Source organism: Ranitomeya imitator, chromosome 2 (genome assembly GCF_032444005.1).
Source record: "Ranitomeya imitator isolate aRanImi1 chromosome 2, aRanImi1.pri, whole genome shotgun sequence".
Classification (NCBI taxonomy): Eukaryota; Metazoa; Chordata; class Amphibia; order Anura; family Dendrobatidae; genus Ranitomeya; species Ranitomeya imitator.
In genome coordinates this window covers 603,196,736-603,214,125 of record NC_091283.1, presented here as the reverse complement: position 1 = coordinate 603,214,125, position 17,390 = coordinate 603,196,736, and the positions used below count along the sequence as shown (strand labels likewise).

The following is a 17,390-nucleotide window of genomic DNA, read 5'->3' as shown; positions in this document are numbered from 1 at the left end:
GTTATGGCTATTGATGCTGAGCACCATGCTCCAGCACTGCATGGATACCGCACGCTGTGGGTCTAAAGAGGTGTATTTTATTCAGCGCTCCCAATACTGCATTGTTGAGTCCTGGTGCCGTTCGTCTCTTTGAACCTTCCACCAGTTCTGTCTCACCATGTTTCAAGCAGGTTGATGTGGTACACCTGATATGGATTTCTTCTCCCTGGCTGATGGACCTTGTAATTGATGTCACTCAGCTTCTTGACCACCTCGTATGGCCCCTGCCAGTTGGCCAGAAACGTAATTTTTTCCTCCATGTGTATAAACACACCAACACCCAGTCTCCAGGGCTAAATTGTCTCAGCCTTGCTGACAGATTGTAGACCCTTGCCTGGGCTTCTTGCGCTTAAAGGAGGTTCTCCTTCACGATCAGCATCAACCTTATGATCCTGTCTAGCTGCTGAGGCACATACTCGATGACACTTTGGTGTGGTGTAACCTCTGCTTTCCAGGTCTCCTTCGCAATATCCAGAAGTCCCTGAAGGTGCCATTCGAATAACAACTGGAATGGTGAGAACCCTGTAGAGGTTTGTGAAACTCCCCTACTAGAGAACAGCAGATACAGGAGTAGGCAATCCCAGTCTTGGCTATCCTTTTCCACTATCTTCTTTAGCATGGAATTCAAGGTCTAAAGGTACCGTCACACTAGACGATATCGCTAGCGATCCGTGACGTTGCAGCGTCCTCGCTAGCGATATCGTCCAGTGTGACAGGCAGCAGCGATCAGGCCCCTGCTGTGCTGTCGCTGGTCGGGGAAGAAAGTCCAGAACTTTATTTGGTCGCTGGACTCCCTGTAGACATCGCTGAATCGGCGTGTGTGACACCGATTCAGCGATGTCTTCACTGGTAACCGGGGTAAACATCGGGTAACTAAGCGCAGGGCCGCGCTTAGTAACCCGATGTTTACCCTGGTTACCATCCTAAAAGTAAAAAACAAACAAACACTACATACTTACCTACAGCCGTCTGTCCTCCAGCGCTGTGCTCTGCACTCCTCCTGTACTGGCTGTGAGCGTCGGTCAGCCGGAAAGCAGAGCGGTGACGTCACCGCTCTGCTTTCCGGCCGCTGTGCTCACACAGACAGTACAGGAGGAGGAGTGCGGAGCACAGCGCTGGAGGACAGACGGCTGTAGGTAAGTATGTAGTGTTTGTTTTTTTTTTACTTTTAGGATGGTAACCAGGGTAAACATCGGGTTACTAAGCGCGGCCCTTCGCTTAGTTACCCGATGTTTACCCTGGTTACCGGCATCGTTGGTCGCTGGAGAGCGGTCTGTGTGACAGCTCTCCAGCGACCAAACAGCGACGCTGCAGCGATCCGGATCGTTGTCGGTATCGCTGCAGCGTCGCTAAGTGTGACGGTACCTTTAGTGAATCTCTCCACCAGGCTGTCCATCAGTGGATGGTACACCAATGTCCTCAGCTGTGTAATCTGGAGAGCCTTATACAACTATCTCATTATCCTAGACATGAACGGCGTTCCTTGGTCTGTCAGGATTTCCTTTGTCAGGCATATCCGGGAGAAAATATGACAGAGCGGAGCAGAAAAGAAGCTGCTCTGTTGACATCACTTCACCTGAAGCCGCAGAATCGCTGGCAAGAGTGGTCAGTGTCCGATCTGAGCCAGTCGAGAGATGCGCCAGGGAGAACAGACAGGTAATTCGCAACTATCTGGCAGTAAGATCTTAACCTCATCACAAAAAAACAAGAAAAGTCCTGGATAACCCTTTATGAAAAGGAATATGATATAGCTGGAAATTCAAGACTGTGCACAGAAAACATCAAGAACACATGCAACTTCATGCACTAATCCAAAGTAACAAAACACTTAGTAAAAATATTTTTTCTTTTTATTAAAAAGACAGACACAGTTTGGCATTTTTGAGATACATTCTGCACATTGGATTCTTTGTAATCTCCAGCAATCATCATCTTATAAATATTAATCAATAATAGCAAAATGACATCTGTAAGATTTTGTTTTCAAGATTTCAATCGGAACGGGGAAAAAAAAAAAAAAGTCAGATAAATTCAATTCCTTCATACTTAACGTCACCAATCTTTGTCTCGTGTAGTAGGACACGGCCATCCAAAATAAAAACTGTGATGTATGTGGCAACTTCACCATTGTTTTCTTCGGATTTCAGAGCGACAATGATCTGATCATCTGTGCCCGGGATGAATTTGAATGAGGAGAATCCATGCGTTGGATTCTGTGATCCCACATGAGATAGTTTTATGCTGGAGAAGTCAGGAGAGGCTCGCAGAAGGATGTTTGTACCACGCTGTTCATCCTCTTTCTCACTGTACCTTTCCTTACTGGCGCGGCGTGGTAGGAAAAACCAGCTATGTAGTGAGTCACTCCATGCTGCGGACTCATGGATCAAGTAACCTGTGGATAAAAAAAAAACGTGCGAAATACAGTGAACAGCAGCAAATAACCAATGAGAAAGATCAGTAGTGCCGGAAAGACCACCCAAAACATATTGGGCCTCATCTGGATGTTTGGGAGTCTTCAAATATGAAAAAAACCTGCTTATTTTACCAGTGTTTGGTCCATGTTCAGTTTTTACCATTCGTGATTTTTCACATACAGTATAAAAAAAAAAACTGCATAGCTTCTACTACCCACTGCACTGTTAAAGGGAACCTGTCATCGGGTTTTTGCTACCCCATCCGAGAGCGTCATGATTCAGATCTGACAGTTCTCTAAACGCTAATCTCCATATAACCCCGCTCCCACCACTGATTAACAGCTTTCTGTGTCCACTGCCCAGGCAGCAAGTTGTCAATGAGTGGTGGGAGCGGGGTTTAACCGAGCTCATGAATTCGGAGGACTACAAGGCAGCTAGTTTATTGATTAATTTTATCACTAGACCTAGATTTTAAGTTTTATCATCAGGAAATAATCAAAACTGCAGCAAGAAGCCCAGTAAATGACACACTGCTGGAATCAGGGTCTATGTCTCTACATTATGCTACTCCAAGATGAAGTGGAAAAAAAAAAAACAGTGACCGATTTCCTTTAATCACAAACTGCATATGGATGTCATCTGTATAGTGTACATGTTTTTCACAGACCCATAGACTTGAATGTGAGATTTAGTTCTGAAAACAAAAAAAGTGATGAATAGTACCATAGGTTTTGATGGGTATGTGTATTAATCTTGAATATCATGTTTGTGATTCACGGATTTCTGAATGAGACCTTAGGTTTTTATATAGGCACACAATTATTTTGAACTGGTCAAAAACAGTATTCTAGTGGAAATTGCTTTAGGAAATGCCTTTTCTTTGGGAAAATCATTTAGGAGCTTTTCTTTCTTTTTTTTTTTCATAAAGTGTTGTTTGCAGCCTTTTGATTGGTGCCTAGTCTGGAGAGGTTTCCTTCAAGATCCGCTGCAAAGATGTGATTCCCTTTCTTTTTTTCCACCAGGAATTTTTAAAAACGGCTTATTTTTTTTTTTTTTTTTACAAAAAGTTTACAGACCCACACTTGGTACAGAACGCAATGTCTGATGTGTGAATCTGGCCTTAGGGTAGTGAACGTAGTGTTTTTCAGGCAGACTCTACCTGGAACCCACCAGAAATGTTAAAAAAAATAAAAAAAATAAAAATGAACATATGCACTGCAATGTAAAAATGAGTTGCTGTTCACATGTTCAGTCTTTTGTTACTTCTTATAACCACTTCAGACTTCGAAAGCCATGAAGCACTCACATATATATGTATATATTAGTGTAAAATGTAAAAACAAGATGGCGGCAAAGCCAATGCTAAAGAAGTTCGAAAGGATGCTTTAGGAAAACGCCGGTGGTGTATTACCCGAAAAGTCTTCCTACAGCTAAAATTGTGCAAGTATGCCAGCATCTACAATACACAGTGTATGCACATACCGTCAGGTTATGTGCACAGTCTTTTTTATTGAGTCTTTGGAGCAGAGACGCCAAGATTTTGGAGAATTTCTGGTCTAAAGGTACCGTCTCACAGTGGCACTTTGGTCGCTACGACGGCATGATCCGTGACACTCCATTATCGCTCCAGCGTCGTAGACTGCTGTCACACTTCGCAATGCATGGCGCTGGATCAATAATTTCATGACGCATTTGCGATGTAGAATCAGCAGAGGAGGTGGAGAATATCGTGCACACCTTTGTTACACGATGCGATCATGCCGCCACAGTGGGACACTTGACGACGAAAGAAAGTTTCAAACGATCTGCTACGACGTAAGATTCTCAGCGGGGTCCCTGATTGCAGTAGCGTTGCAGACACAGCGATATCGTAAGTATATATCGCTGGAGCGTCACGGATCGTGCCGTCGTAGCGAGTTGACCAAAGTGCCACTGTGAGACGGTACCCTAACTCATCATAAAGACACACGTCGGTCTTGATGTGGAGATGGTCTGGAGTCAGAGCTCATGATTCATGAAGAGGCATATACAATGAGCGGCGTGCGTCTCGCCACAACTGCCTACTCCAGTGCCTGTGTGCACCTCCTTACTACACCCCATTCCTGCACCACTTTGTCTGAGAATGCCAAAAGTAGCATCAAGTTATTGAAGCCTCCAGTTGTGCCAACATCATGCATCTTTTTACACCAGGATACTGGCATAAAAGCGCTGATGATCTGGCCCTCAGCATACACATACCCTTAGGACGATTTTGACAAAAAAAAAAAAAAAAAAGATGTTGGGCAACATGGATTATTATATTTAGTTGTTCCTATGGTATCCTATGTTTGCCACAAGTCTGTTTTTAACCCCTTCATGACCTTGAGATTTTTCGTTTTTCCGTGTTCGTTTTTCACTCCTCTCCTTCCCAGAGCCATAACTTTTTTATTTTTCCGTCAATTTGGCCATGTGAGGGCTTATTTTTTGCGGGACGAGTCGTACTTTTGAACGACATCATTGGTTTTAGCATGTCGTGTACTAGAAAACGGGAACAAAATTCCAAGTGCGGTGAAATTGGAAAAAAAGTGCAATTCCACACTTGTTTTTTGTTTGGCTTTTTTGCTAGGTTCACTAAATGCGAAAAATGACCTGCCATTATGATTCTCCAGGTCAGTACGAGTTCATAGACACCTAACATGACTAGGTTATTTTTTACCTAAGTGGTGAAAAAAAAATTCCAAACTTTGCTAAAAAAAAAAAAATAAAAAAAAATAATTTGTGCCATTTTCCGATACCCGTAGCGTCTCCATTTTTCATGATCTGGGGTCGGCTGAGGGCTTATTTTTTGCGTGCCGAGATGACGTTTTTAATGATAACATTTTGGTGCAGATACTTTCTTTTGATCGCCCGTTATTGCATTTTCATGCAATGTCGCGGCGACAAAAAAAAAACGTAATTCTGGCTTTTCGAATTTTTTTCTCACTACGCTGTTTAGCGATGAGGTTAATGCTTTTTTTTAGTTGGTAGATTGGGCGATTCTGAGCGCGACGATACCAAATATGCGTAGATTTGATTTTTTTTTTATTGATTTATTTTGATTGGGGCGAAAGGGGGGTGATTTAAACTTTTATATTTTCACATTTTTTTTTACCTTTTTTTTTTTTTTTTTTTTTACTTTTGCCATGCTTCAATAGCCTTCATGGGAGGCTAGAAGCAGGCACAGCACAATCGCCTCTGCTACATAGCAGCGATCTGCTGTTCGCTGCTATGTAGTAGAAAATCAGGTGTGCTCTGAGCGCCGACCACAGGGTGGTGCTCACAGCCACCGGCGATCAGTAACCATAGAGGTCTCAAGGACCTCTATGGTTACAATTCTGAAGCATTGCCGACCCCCGATCATGTGACGGGGGTCGGCGATGACGTCATTTCCGGCCGCCCGGCCGGAAGCGGTAGTTAAATGCCGCTGTCTGCGTTTGACAGCGGCATTTAACTAGTTAATAGGCGCGGGCAGATCGCGATTCTGCTCGCACCTATTACGGGCACATGTCAGCTGTTCAAAACAGCTGACATGTCCCAGCTTTGATGCGGGCTCACCGCCGGAGCCCGCATTAAAGCAGGGGATCTGACCTCGGACGTACTATCCCGTCCGAGGTCAGAAAGGGGTTAATATTTCATCAGTAAATGGCGATTATTATGACGTGTTAATGTTTAGGGCCAACAGTTCAGCCGTTAAGTCGTATAACATAGATACGTGGATAATGTGTGGTGTATACATATCACCTATCCTTTGTTGCATGGACACAATCCTATGATCACTATGGCAATGCGTTGGCTGTGTTGATGTAACGCACACCACTACCGGACACGTTCGCAGGAGTAAGGATTATATAGGTTATCCGGTCTTGTGGTGAAGGTCTGCAGTCACTGTATGTAACAGCAGACCTCTGAATCCTTACAGCATGTGTACCACACCCTTTTAGGATTCTCAGGTGTTGATGCCGAGACCATAACATTAGGTATGTGATCTGCATACCTCCAGATACATTAAATTTGACCTTGCGCAATTCACTTATATTGAGGGAGGTGGAGCACATCTATTCAGCACGTGTCAGCCCAGTCTCGGCAGCGACACCTGAGAATCCTGACAGTGTGCTATAGTCCCAGAAAGTGACTGTAGACTTTCATTAGAAGACCAGACAACCCCATTAAAGGGACACTGTCACCTGAATTTGGAGGGAACAATCTTCAGCCATGGAGGCGGGGTTTTTGATTCACCCTTTCCTTACCCGCTGGCTGCAATATTGGATTGAAGTTCATTCTCTGTCCTCCGTAGTACATGCCTGCACAGTGCAATCTTGCCTTGCGCAGGTGTGTACTATGGAGGACAGAGAATGAACTCCAATCCAATATTGCAGCCAGCATGCAGCCAGCGGGTAAGGAAAGGGTGAATCAAAAACCCCAAAACCCCGCCTCCATGGCTGAAGATTGTTCCCTCCAAATTCAGGTGACAGTGTCCCTTTAAGCTTCACTAGTCTGGTGAATGAATATAGGTTTTATGGATAGCCCGAGTACACAACCAACTAAATACATAGTATCAAATTTGGTAGAGGAGGGATGAAAGCGTTAACAAAAAAAAAAACAAAACTGCACACCAAGAAATTTGCATTTGTTGCCTACTGTTTTGAGACAATATAGCAAAACCCTATTATGAACCTACAATATCAGAGTCAGCCATGTCTGTATACACTCCTTTACCTGGGGGCTTTATTCCGGCAGCCTCTCGTAACAAGTTGTAGTTGGGAACCCAGTTTTGGTGGCGAACGTCACCATGGGGTCCTATTACTTTTATCCATTCAGGGTTTTCATTCAGCACCTTGCCAGTAGTGGTCGTCCATTCCTTTCCCAAACCCCCGACATACAAGAGTTCATCCTTCACCGCAAGCCACTCCGCTTTAAAACCTTCAATGTTAAAAAGACAAAATATGAGGGTTTCTATGTACAATACAAAAAACACAATCAGGGTATGTGCACACGTTGCGGATTCCATTGCGGATTTTTCTGCGCGAATTCTGAGGAATCCGCAGGTAAAAGGCCCTGCGTTTTACCTGCGGATTATCTGCGGATTCCTATTGAGGAGCAGGTGTAAAATGCTGCGGAATATGCACAAAGAATTGACATGCTGCGTAAAATAAACCACTGCGTTTCTGCGCAGAATTTTCCACAGCATGTGCACTGCGGATTTGGTTTTCCATAGGTTTACATGATACTGTACAATGCATGGAAAACTGCTGCAGATCCGCAGGGCCAAATCCGCTGCGGATCTGCAGCCAAATCCGCAATATGCTATACATATATTGGGACTTGATCTGCATATAGGTTAAGTATATACTAAGTAAAACACAAAACAAAATAGTGACACCCCATAGTACTACACAAGATTCTACTTAGCAGGCTGCTTATATGTAGGACCCACCAGCAAAGGGCACACTAGGTGATGTAGTGCAGCGGTGTTCACACTGTGCAGTGATGAGGCAGTGACCCAGGAAAAGTTCAAAACAAAATCTCTTTTAATGATCAACATACTTAAAACAAACGGTATCCTCCAGATCACAGCTGGGAAACAAGACAGTCCATACATGAGATTAGTTACTGCGGGCAACTGCACCTCCGTATCACACTGCAGAGTGCCAGGAGTTTGCTCTGCTCAGCTCTGTGTTACCTCACACAGACTGAGCTTTTGCAGAGCCGTCTGCTCTGTAAGTTGCAAACTCCAAACTGACACACCTAACCCTTTGCTGCAGAGTTTTTGCAAGGAACGAGTGGGCATGGGCCACTTGTAAGACCTGGCTGGGAGGAAACGGACTGCCCCACTACCATCCTGTAGTCAATTTTAAAAATAAAAGCCCGTGCAGGGTTTTCTTAAATCTGCCTTGGACAAATAGCTTGCCCAAGACCAACACTTAGGCCGGGATCACACATATGCGAGATACGGCCGAGTCTCGCAGGTGAAAACCCAGCTCTGGCGCCGGTACTCCGGAGTGGAGCGTGCAGCCACACAGCAATACATGGAGCTGCACGCTCTGCTCCCAAGTGCCGGCGCCAGAGGAGGGTTTTCACCTGCGAGACTCAACCGTATCTCGCGTATGTGTGATCCCGGCCTTATTTTTTTTTCTGCATTGCAATTACAGCTATGCCTGTGACTGCAATGCACTCCCGTGGCCTCAATACGCTTATGTACGCATTCTGGGGGACACATAGCGACCTTTGCATATAACACCAGTTATTGTCTCACAGTGAGTACATGGGCACACTGGGTGAGTAAAAAAAAAAGGGAAGAAGCCAGCACTGCTTATGGTCAGAACGCAATAACTGAAGTGCAATTGCACATAAATTCTAACTGTATTTCAAATATGAGACATTTAGCAAACAATTGATCAATTCTTTGAGCTACCCCGCCACTTCACGGCAATCTCATAATGGGGCAGTCCTAATCTTCGTATTTTATTTACGTTGTGCCATTATGGCTTCCTGAATGTATAAAAAAGGACCACATTAAATGCGAACTGTACCTGGAGCATTTTCAGAATCACTCCCTTGGTGCCAGGAAAGGCAAGCGCAGGTAAAGGCCGATCAGGTCCAGTGCGGACATTTCAGATCTGGCTTCCACACTGCCAAACCCGCACCAAAGATGAAGGGTGAGACAGGCTGAGACACAGGTGCACAATTAACTTGAGCCTGAGGCGGGGCAGGGCTGCTGTGTGTGTGCACAGCAGCCTATCAATCACAGTGAACACAGAAAGAATGGCGCACATAACCCAGCGTGCGCGGCAACAGTGGTGGTCAGCCACATACCAATGCAAAGCAAAAAAAAAAGGGAAGAAGCCAGCACTGCTCACTGGGTGAGTACATGGACACAGCGGAGAGAGGCCTTTATTTCGCCGCATTCTGTGGAGACACCTTATGAGATAACCTGTGGATGGAGTTCGCAGGGAAGTGCATTTGGCAAAAATACTGATTAAACTACCCAGGGTATGTGCACACATTAAGTATTTGCAGACAATTTTTCAGCAGCAGAAACCAGAGAGACGGAAGAAAAATGCTGCATAAAATATGATTTCTTTAATGCGACTTTTCCCTATTCAATTGAATGAAAACACTGAAAAATACAAAAACTTAACATGTTGCTGATCTGGGGAGAAAAAAAATAAAATAAAAAAATAAACAAAATCGCTTTGATGGGTCACATCCGCAAGGAAAAAATAAGCAGGATGTGCATGAGATTTCAGAAATCTTATTCACTTTACAGCTGCTGCAAAGTGAAGCATTTTTTTCAGCGGAAAAACCACACGAACAAAATACTGCAAAAGTGCAGTGTGAACAAGCCCTTAGGAACAAGACTGTTGGCAAATGGTGATACTTTATATGGATTAAGGCATTTAGAGGACTGCCCGGACAATATATTAGGTCTGGATGGAATATGAAAATTAATAAAATAATGAGATATCAAAAAGTTCAAATTGAATTATAAGTTGCGTAACTCTTCAGTATAAACCAATTAAAGTGGTTGTTCAGTAATTTTAGTGATGGCCCATCCTTAAAATGGGTCATCGCTACCAGGTCAGTAAGGTCTGACACTTTGCTCTCCCACTGATCAGCTGTTCCCAGTGCTGGCAGATGTGATCAGTTGCGGAGATTCAGAGCTCCGTACACTATATATGGACTGTGGCCGGGTACGGCACATCCGACCTTACATATCCTGAGTAAGGATGGCTCTATAGCTGATGTGGTCTGATAATGATGACCTATCCTAATAAGAGGCACGTATGACTACCAGGCCATGCAGGGAACTGTTGTCAGCGCCATTCAAGTAAGGTACGGAGGGCAACACTCTACAGGAAAAACTAATGATGGTGACTCTGCACCATGGCAGTGCTGCAGCCCCTTAATTCTCAAAATCAGTGTGGGTTCCGAGATGCCAGACCCGCTTCAATTATATAGAGTTATGACAGGACATAGCAATATGTCATTAATTTAAATTGCTGAGGTCTGGTTAGGACCGAAGCGGTCAATAGGACAACACAAGGGAACTGAGAGTGATGGTAGTGCTCACATGGGGTGATGCTCCCTGGTAGCAATTCACTTTAGTGGAGAAATCACGGTACCTTGGCTATGCCTTGAAAAAGGTGACAATATGGCTCCGAAACACGTCGGTTAATAAAAACCTCTATTCTTAATTTCCGCAAGTGCAGCCCAGGTTCCGTGATCTCTCCACAACAGTCAATTAATTTAAATTGGGAATATCACGTTAAGCTTGACTTACATGAAAACTGAGACCACCTATAAAAACAGTAAAAGTAAAATTAACCTGTTAGTACAAGTGTTACACAAAAGCTTCAAAAAGTAGAAGATGCATTCATTATTTGATGGCATTTCCGCATACATCACATACTTGACAAGTAATGTAGCCAGCCCTAAGTGTATGGAGCCGGTCAGAACAAGTGCTATGTGTACTGCTGTGAAGCTATACCAGGAAATAATGGTGCTGACATGTAACAGATGGGAAGCTTAAGGCTAAGTTCACACTGGGCGTTTTTGCTGCTTTTTTCTGCAATAAAACCCGATTTCTTGGCAGGAAAGGAGCTGCGGCAAAAAGACAGGTTTTGGTGTGTTTTTTCATTCAATTTAATGGGTGAAAAACAAGAAAAACCGCTGAAAGAAGTGACATGCTAAGCACAAAGTACTGATGAAAAAAATAAAAACAATGTGTGAGCATGAGATTTCTGAAATCTCATCGGCTTTGCTGGTACTGTAAAACGCAGCTGAAAAAAAAAAAAAAACCGCAACAAAAACGCCAAGTGTGAACCTGAAGCATTCATATGGCAGAGGTCTTCTCTAACCATCCCTCACCTTTATCCACGGTGCCATCTCCGTCTGTCAGTATGACCCACGGTACAGCTTTGTTGCCATCCAGCCTGTAAATGACCCCCGTACGATCGTCCACCGAATACAGCTTTCCATTAAATACTATTAGCTCGGACAGTTCCATTCCTCTCCCTTTTTCTGCCAGGTGCGTTTGCAGGACAATATTTTCCTTCTCCCATTCTACTGTAACTTGGTCACCACTATTGAACAGTGTTAGGTGACCTTTCTTAAGATAGCTGAACCAAGTATGGTCTTTGGAGCTGCGAGAGTCAGTGTCTAAGTCTGCAATAACTGCGATTTGGTAGCGGAGTCCATCAGGGGTCTTCAGGGGTGGAGAAAGTGGGTACGTGTCATTATAGAGTTCACCAGCTAAAGGCTGAATGATCTTCCAATTGTGAGCATTCGGTAATGCAGTCTTTGGGCTTGAAGATGGATGAAAGTAGAGCAGCAGCAGCAACAACGCTAAGCCCAATAAGGACAGGACAATGGCACGCCAGCGTGGCCTGAAACGGGGGTCTGCAGTCTTTGTCATGGAGGCCAGAACAGGAAGCCCACCCACACTGATCCGCAGGGGGCTCATAGACTCTTTACATTCCAGTAGTGTGTAGGGATTCATAAGGCATCTGTGTTGCAAGTCAGGACCTTAGTAGCAAAGAATCCAAGATTAATGACAAGAAAATTACAAGGTATAACAAACAATACGACCTTCTCAACCCTATAAAGGCATGTACAACACGTAAATGGGTTGCCTGGGGAGTCATTATGTTTACAAACTGCTCAGATTGATTTAATAACACTTATCTCATGGGCCCCATTCCGTGGCAACAACTAAGCAGTTTGATGGTGTCCCCGCTCTGTCCCAAAGCTGTAGTTTCCGGATGTCTGCTACATGCCAAGTATGCATCAGGCCTCACTCATATATCCGTGTTTAAACATGTAGGTGAAAAAATAATACCGGGATCAACAGTGTTTAGAATCAATGTGTCAGCAGTTTACGGTCCATGTGTTTGTTTTTGTAACCCGTATGTAACCAGTGTTTTTCGGCCAAATCCCTGCTGCCTAATGCAGAGAGCCGGCTGTCAATGAGCATGATGTCAGCAGTTACGCTCTGTCGACAGAGAAGTCTAGAAGAGCTGCTCTGTTGACGTGGAGCCAGCAATGGATAGAACAGGCAGGTAGTAGCCTGTTGGTTTTTAGGCTCATAATATAAAACCAATGTGAATACTTTTCTGCCCAATGATGACAGAAGTATTCTAGGAGTGATATTTTTATTGGCTAACCAGAATATAAAACTAAAAGAGTCCTGAACAACCCCTTTAAACACAACAGCACATGGATGCCATCAATGCGTTGTACATGTTTTTCATACTAATAGACTTGTATTGGCCTTTTCACCGGAGAAAAAAAAAAAAAGGACATCCACATGAGTTTTGCACGGACACACGATCCGTGAAAAAGCATAAGTAGCACCATAGACTATAATGGGTATGTGTTCTATACATTACAAAACATGTCTGAATGAGGGCTTAGAGGCTGCAGGGGAACATCCCCCCCCCTTTTTTTTACATGGGACTAATCAACTGCATATCAAGTCCATTATTGTTAGGCATGGATCAATGCAAACTGTATGATGAACAATCATTAATAAGATCATTCGGTGGCCATACAGATTGCATATTGTTGCCAGGTGAGCTGGTGATAATTTTTTAGGATTCATAAAAGATGGGATTGGCAAGTTGTTGTCCATGTATGTGCAGGGTTAAATAATTAGATGTTAAAACACTATGCTTTCTATTGGGGTGCTCAGTTACGTACCACCAAGGTCTGGTTAGTCTGCTATTACAATATCTCCGGAGGATGTCATCTCATGAAACGTGCGTTGGGGTGGCTGGAGAACCCTTACTACACCCTGTTCACCTCATGTAAGTCTTTATCCTTATTCTGTCTTTTGTGTTGGCATGCACGCTTTTTTTTTGCAGCACCATATACTTGATGCACTTTAACAAACATGGTCTAATCTTAGCCTTTATATCTATACAGGCTTGCCTGTAGCTCTACTGCAGTATTAGATTAAGCAGGCTCTCCTGCACTTTTTTGGACATTTTCTATGCATTTTTAATTTTGTTTTTAATGATAAATAATAAAAATATAATTTTTATGGCACGTATACTCTTTGCCTTTTGTTCGATACTCCCTATTACAACACCTTGTATGATATCACTAGGAGTAGTCTATGAAAAACTTGTTGATCAAGTAAACACGGATCTCCATACCACACATTTCAGGGAGTGTCACCCTTCCATGTCATTGTGTCAGAGGCACCAGCCCAGTCTGTTACCTGATAACTTGCGGAGATAAAGCACTTGTGAATAGCTAATCTCATTTGTCTTTCCCATAAGAAATCTGCAGAACTTTAGTGGAGTTCAGACCAAACAATGACATGTGTATTTACCATTATCAGTAAAAATAAGGACATCTCTTGATGTAGGATTCTAAAGGATTCTTGATGTAATCACTGAGCTCCTTATGCTTTGATATGTGTTAGCCCTGCTTCCCCCTCCCTGGCTGTATACCTCCTGGGAACAGTCAGGGGTTAAACTAATCAAAAAGGCCAACCTAGTTGGTGATGGTATCTGATGGTAAACAATAATGCCTGGCACAACCTGGCAGTGTTCATTGGCAGAGCTATAGAACTGTTGAGGAATATAGCGCTCTCACTTTTCAGATCTGCAAAACAGAAAAATGGTTTTCCAGCTCCTCAAATTTTAATTAGGTTTAATTCTGTAACCAAAACCTTTGAATAATAAAAATCACAGAGTAAGGCTGCCGTCACACTTGCAGTATTTGGTCAGGATTTTACCTCAGTATCTGTAAGCCAAAACCAGGAGTGGAACAAATAGAGGAAAAGTATAATAGAAACACATAGTAACATAGTTAGTAAGGCCGAAAAAAGACATTTGTCCATCCAGTTCAGCCTATATTCCATCATAATAAATCCCCAGATCTACGTCCTTCTACAGAACCTAATTGTATGATACAATATTGTTCTGCTCCAGGAAGACATCCAGGCCTCTCTTGAACCCCTCGACTGAGTTCGCCATCACCACCTCCTCAGGCAAGCAATTCCAGATTCTCACTGCCCTAACAGTAAAGAATCCTCTTCTATGTTGGTGGAAAAACCTTCTCTCCTCCAGACGCAAAGAATGCCCCCTTGTGCCCGTCACCTTCCTTGGTATAAACAGATCCTCAGCGAGATATTTGTATTGTCCCCTTATATACTTATACATGGTTATTAGATCGCCCCTCAGTCGTCTTTTTTCTAGACTAAATAATCCTAATTTCGCTAATCTATCTGGGTATTGTAGTTCTCCCATCCCCTTTATTAATTTTGCACCACTTCTGTATTTATCACCCACTGCTGGTTTTGGCTGAGAAATACTGATGCAAAATACTGACCAAATACTGCTAGTGTGACGGCAGCCTTAGGCTATGTGCACACGTTGCGGATTAGCCTTAGTAATTTCTGGTGCGGATTCTGCCTCTCCTGGCAAAAAACGCACCTGAGGATTTGTCACGATTTTTGTGCGGTTCCGCAGCTTTTTTGTGCGCTTTTGCTGCGGTTTTCTTGCGAATTTGCTGCGTTTTTTTACCCCTGCAATTTTCTATAATGGAATGGGTACAAAAATGCTGCAGATTCACAAAAAAGAAGTAACATGCTACTTCTTTTAAACCGCAGCGTTTCCGCGGCGGATTTTCCGCAAAGTGTGCACAGCATTTTTTTTCTCATTGATTTACATTGCACTGTAAATCAATTGCGGATCTGCAGCGTTTCTGCACCACAAAAAATGCTGCGGATCCGCGGAGAATCCACAACGTGTGCACATAGCCTAATACTCATGTTGCTGATTTCCTGCAGTTCCTACAGTGCTGCGTCTCGGTCTCTGTCGCATAAACATGTGAGGGCTGTAGTGGTGACCCCAGAGGTGCACACCTGTGCGAGGGCTGTAGTGGTGACCCCAGAGGTGCACACCTGTGCGAGGGCTGTAGTGGTGACCCCAGAGGTGCACACCTGTGCGAGGGCTGTAGTGGTGACCCCAGAGGTGCACACCTGTGCGAGGGCTGTAGTGGTGACCCCAGAGGTGCACACCTGTGCGAGGGCTGTAGTGGTGACCCCAGAGGTGCACACCTGTGCGAGGGCTGTAGTGGTGACCCCAGAGGTGCACACCTGTGCGAGGGCTGTAGTGGTGACCCCAGAGGTGCACACCTGTGCGAGGGCTGTAGTGGTGACCCCAGAGGTGCACACCTGTGCGAGGGCTGTAGTGGTGACCCCAGAGGTGCACACCTGTGCGAGGGCTGTAGTGGTGACCCCAGAGGTGCACACCTGTGCGAGGGCTGTAGTGGTGACCCCAGAGGTGCACACCTGTGCGAGGGCTGTAGTGGTGACCCCAGAGGTGCACACCTGTGCGAGGGCTGTAGTGGTGACCCCAGAGGTGCACACCTGTGCGAGGGCTGTAGTGGTGACCCCAGAGGTGCACACCTGTGCTAGGGCTGTAGTGGTGACCCCAGAGGTGCACACCTGTGCGAGGGCTGTAGTGGTGACCCCAGAGGTGCACACCTGTGCAAGGGCTGTAGTGGTGACCCAAGAGGTGCACACCTGTGCGAGGGCTGTAGTGGTGACCCCAGAGGTGCACACCTGTGCGAGGGCTGTAGTGGTGACCCCAGAGGTGCACACCTGTGCAAGGGCTGTAGTGGTGACCCCAGAGGTGCACACCTGTGCAAGGGCTGTAGTTGTGACCCCAGAGGTGCACATGGCAGCGGTCATTTGTTTGCATCAGGATATCACTGCTGGCGGATACAATACAGGGATCGCTGGGAAATAGCAGCACGAAAGCAGAGGGGATCTGTACTGGACGATTACGCCAGGTTCCCACTTTGTACCCCAATGCTTTTTTTATTGCACAATAACCTGCCATCATTATTGCCTTTTTGCTGCTTCTTTTGGTGCAGGTTTCATGCAGCATTTTTAATGCTGTATTTTTAGTGCAGAAACACAGATTGTGCGCTTAATAAAGCTATTGCGTTTGTTTCATGCATTCATGCAGGTTCCCCATGGAAGCCTTTAGGAATAAAATGCAACAAAACCATTAACCAGCGCACAGTGGCCACGTGTTTTCATGAAATCACCACCACTTAGACTGCAAGGCCTCATTCAGATGTCAGTGACTTCTCTGGTACTTTTCATGATTGTGTAGGGTCAGATTCTCAGAGATTGATTAGTGGGCCAGGCTTTTTATTGTGTGTATAGAACGGCTGGAGGTTTCCAAGCTTCTCCTATCAAGCAGTCTGTGACAATGCGGCCGTCTGATGGCATCCGAGTGCTGTCCTATTTTTTCACAGACCCATAGACTTGCATTGGCGAGTTTGATCTATGACTCAGATAGAAATCAGACTTGTCTGCAAAAATAAGCCAGGGGGCTGGAGAGACCCTTTATGGTGACCTGGGGGTCTCCGCTGATGCAAATACCTGACATACAACCCTGGTACACACCATACAGCTGTGCCTGCATTCATACTGCCTTAAGACACCAACAATCAGACAATAAGGGGTAAGAATGGAGATGACATGGCCCCAACACGACACAGAACAGGGCACCAGCTTCCTGCTCACAACTACGAGGGCACGGCTCTGTCACTGCCTGCACCGTGCACACACTGTACTACAGGGGTCTGCTGGAAGGGCCGGGTGACTGACAACTCACCGATGTCCTGGTCCTGGGCTGCCGCGAAAACCAAGTGTGCGGTACTCACTGCTCCATGGTCAGAGCCAGCAGAAGCACTGCACTTCCGCCTTCCTGCAGCAAACTACAGTGCCCGGCATGCCACGCGAACAGGCTTCTGTATACCCAGCATGCCTCAGGGCAGCTGCTCTCTGATCTGTGCGCCTGCTTGCGGGAAGTCGGAACTTAGAAAGCGGCTCCTGCCTCTTACCATGTCTCCCCCTAATGGCCGAGTACGGGTACTACACCCGTCTGCACG

The 17,390-nt window shown here is 45.0% G+C and overlaps 1 protein-coding gene across 1 annotated transcript; it reads right to left on the bottom strand.

The window, feature by feature from the left end:
• Positions 1-1,871: 1,871 nt before the first annotated feature.
• On the bottom strand, positions 1,872-17,390 carry CANT1 (calcium activated nucleotidase 1). Its single transcript, XM_069752409.1, has 4 exons — positions 17,114-17,390; positions 11,340-11,996; positions 7,188-7,391; positions 1,872-2,431 (listed from the first exon to the last, which is right to left on the bottom strand). The coding sequence occupies exons 2-4, from the start codon at positions 11,968-11,970 to the stop codon at positions 2,061-2,063; spliced, it is 1,206 nt and encodes a 401-aa protein (XP_069608510.1). The 5' UTR covers positions 11,971-11,996; positions 17,114-17,390; the 3' UTR covers positions 1,872-2,060.

Bases quoted from the DNA above. Each gene is read 5' to 3' on its own strand.
- CANT1 (XM_069752409.1), bottom strand. From the start codon at position 11,970: ATGAATCCCTACACACTACTGGAATGTAAAGAGTCTATGAGCCCCCTG. The intron at 7,392-11,339 runs GTGAGGGATGGT...TTAACATTGAAG, and splicing joins AGATGGCACCGTGGATAAAG to GTTTTAAAGCGGAGTGGCTT. The intron at 2,432-7,187 runs GTAAAGGAGTGT...TTTTATCCACAG, and splicing joins TGCCGGAATAAAGCCCCCAG to GTTACTTGATCCATGAGTCC.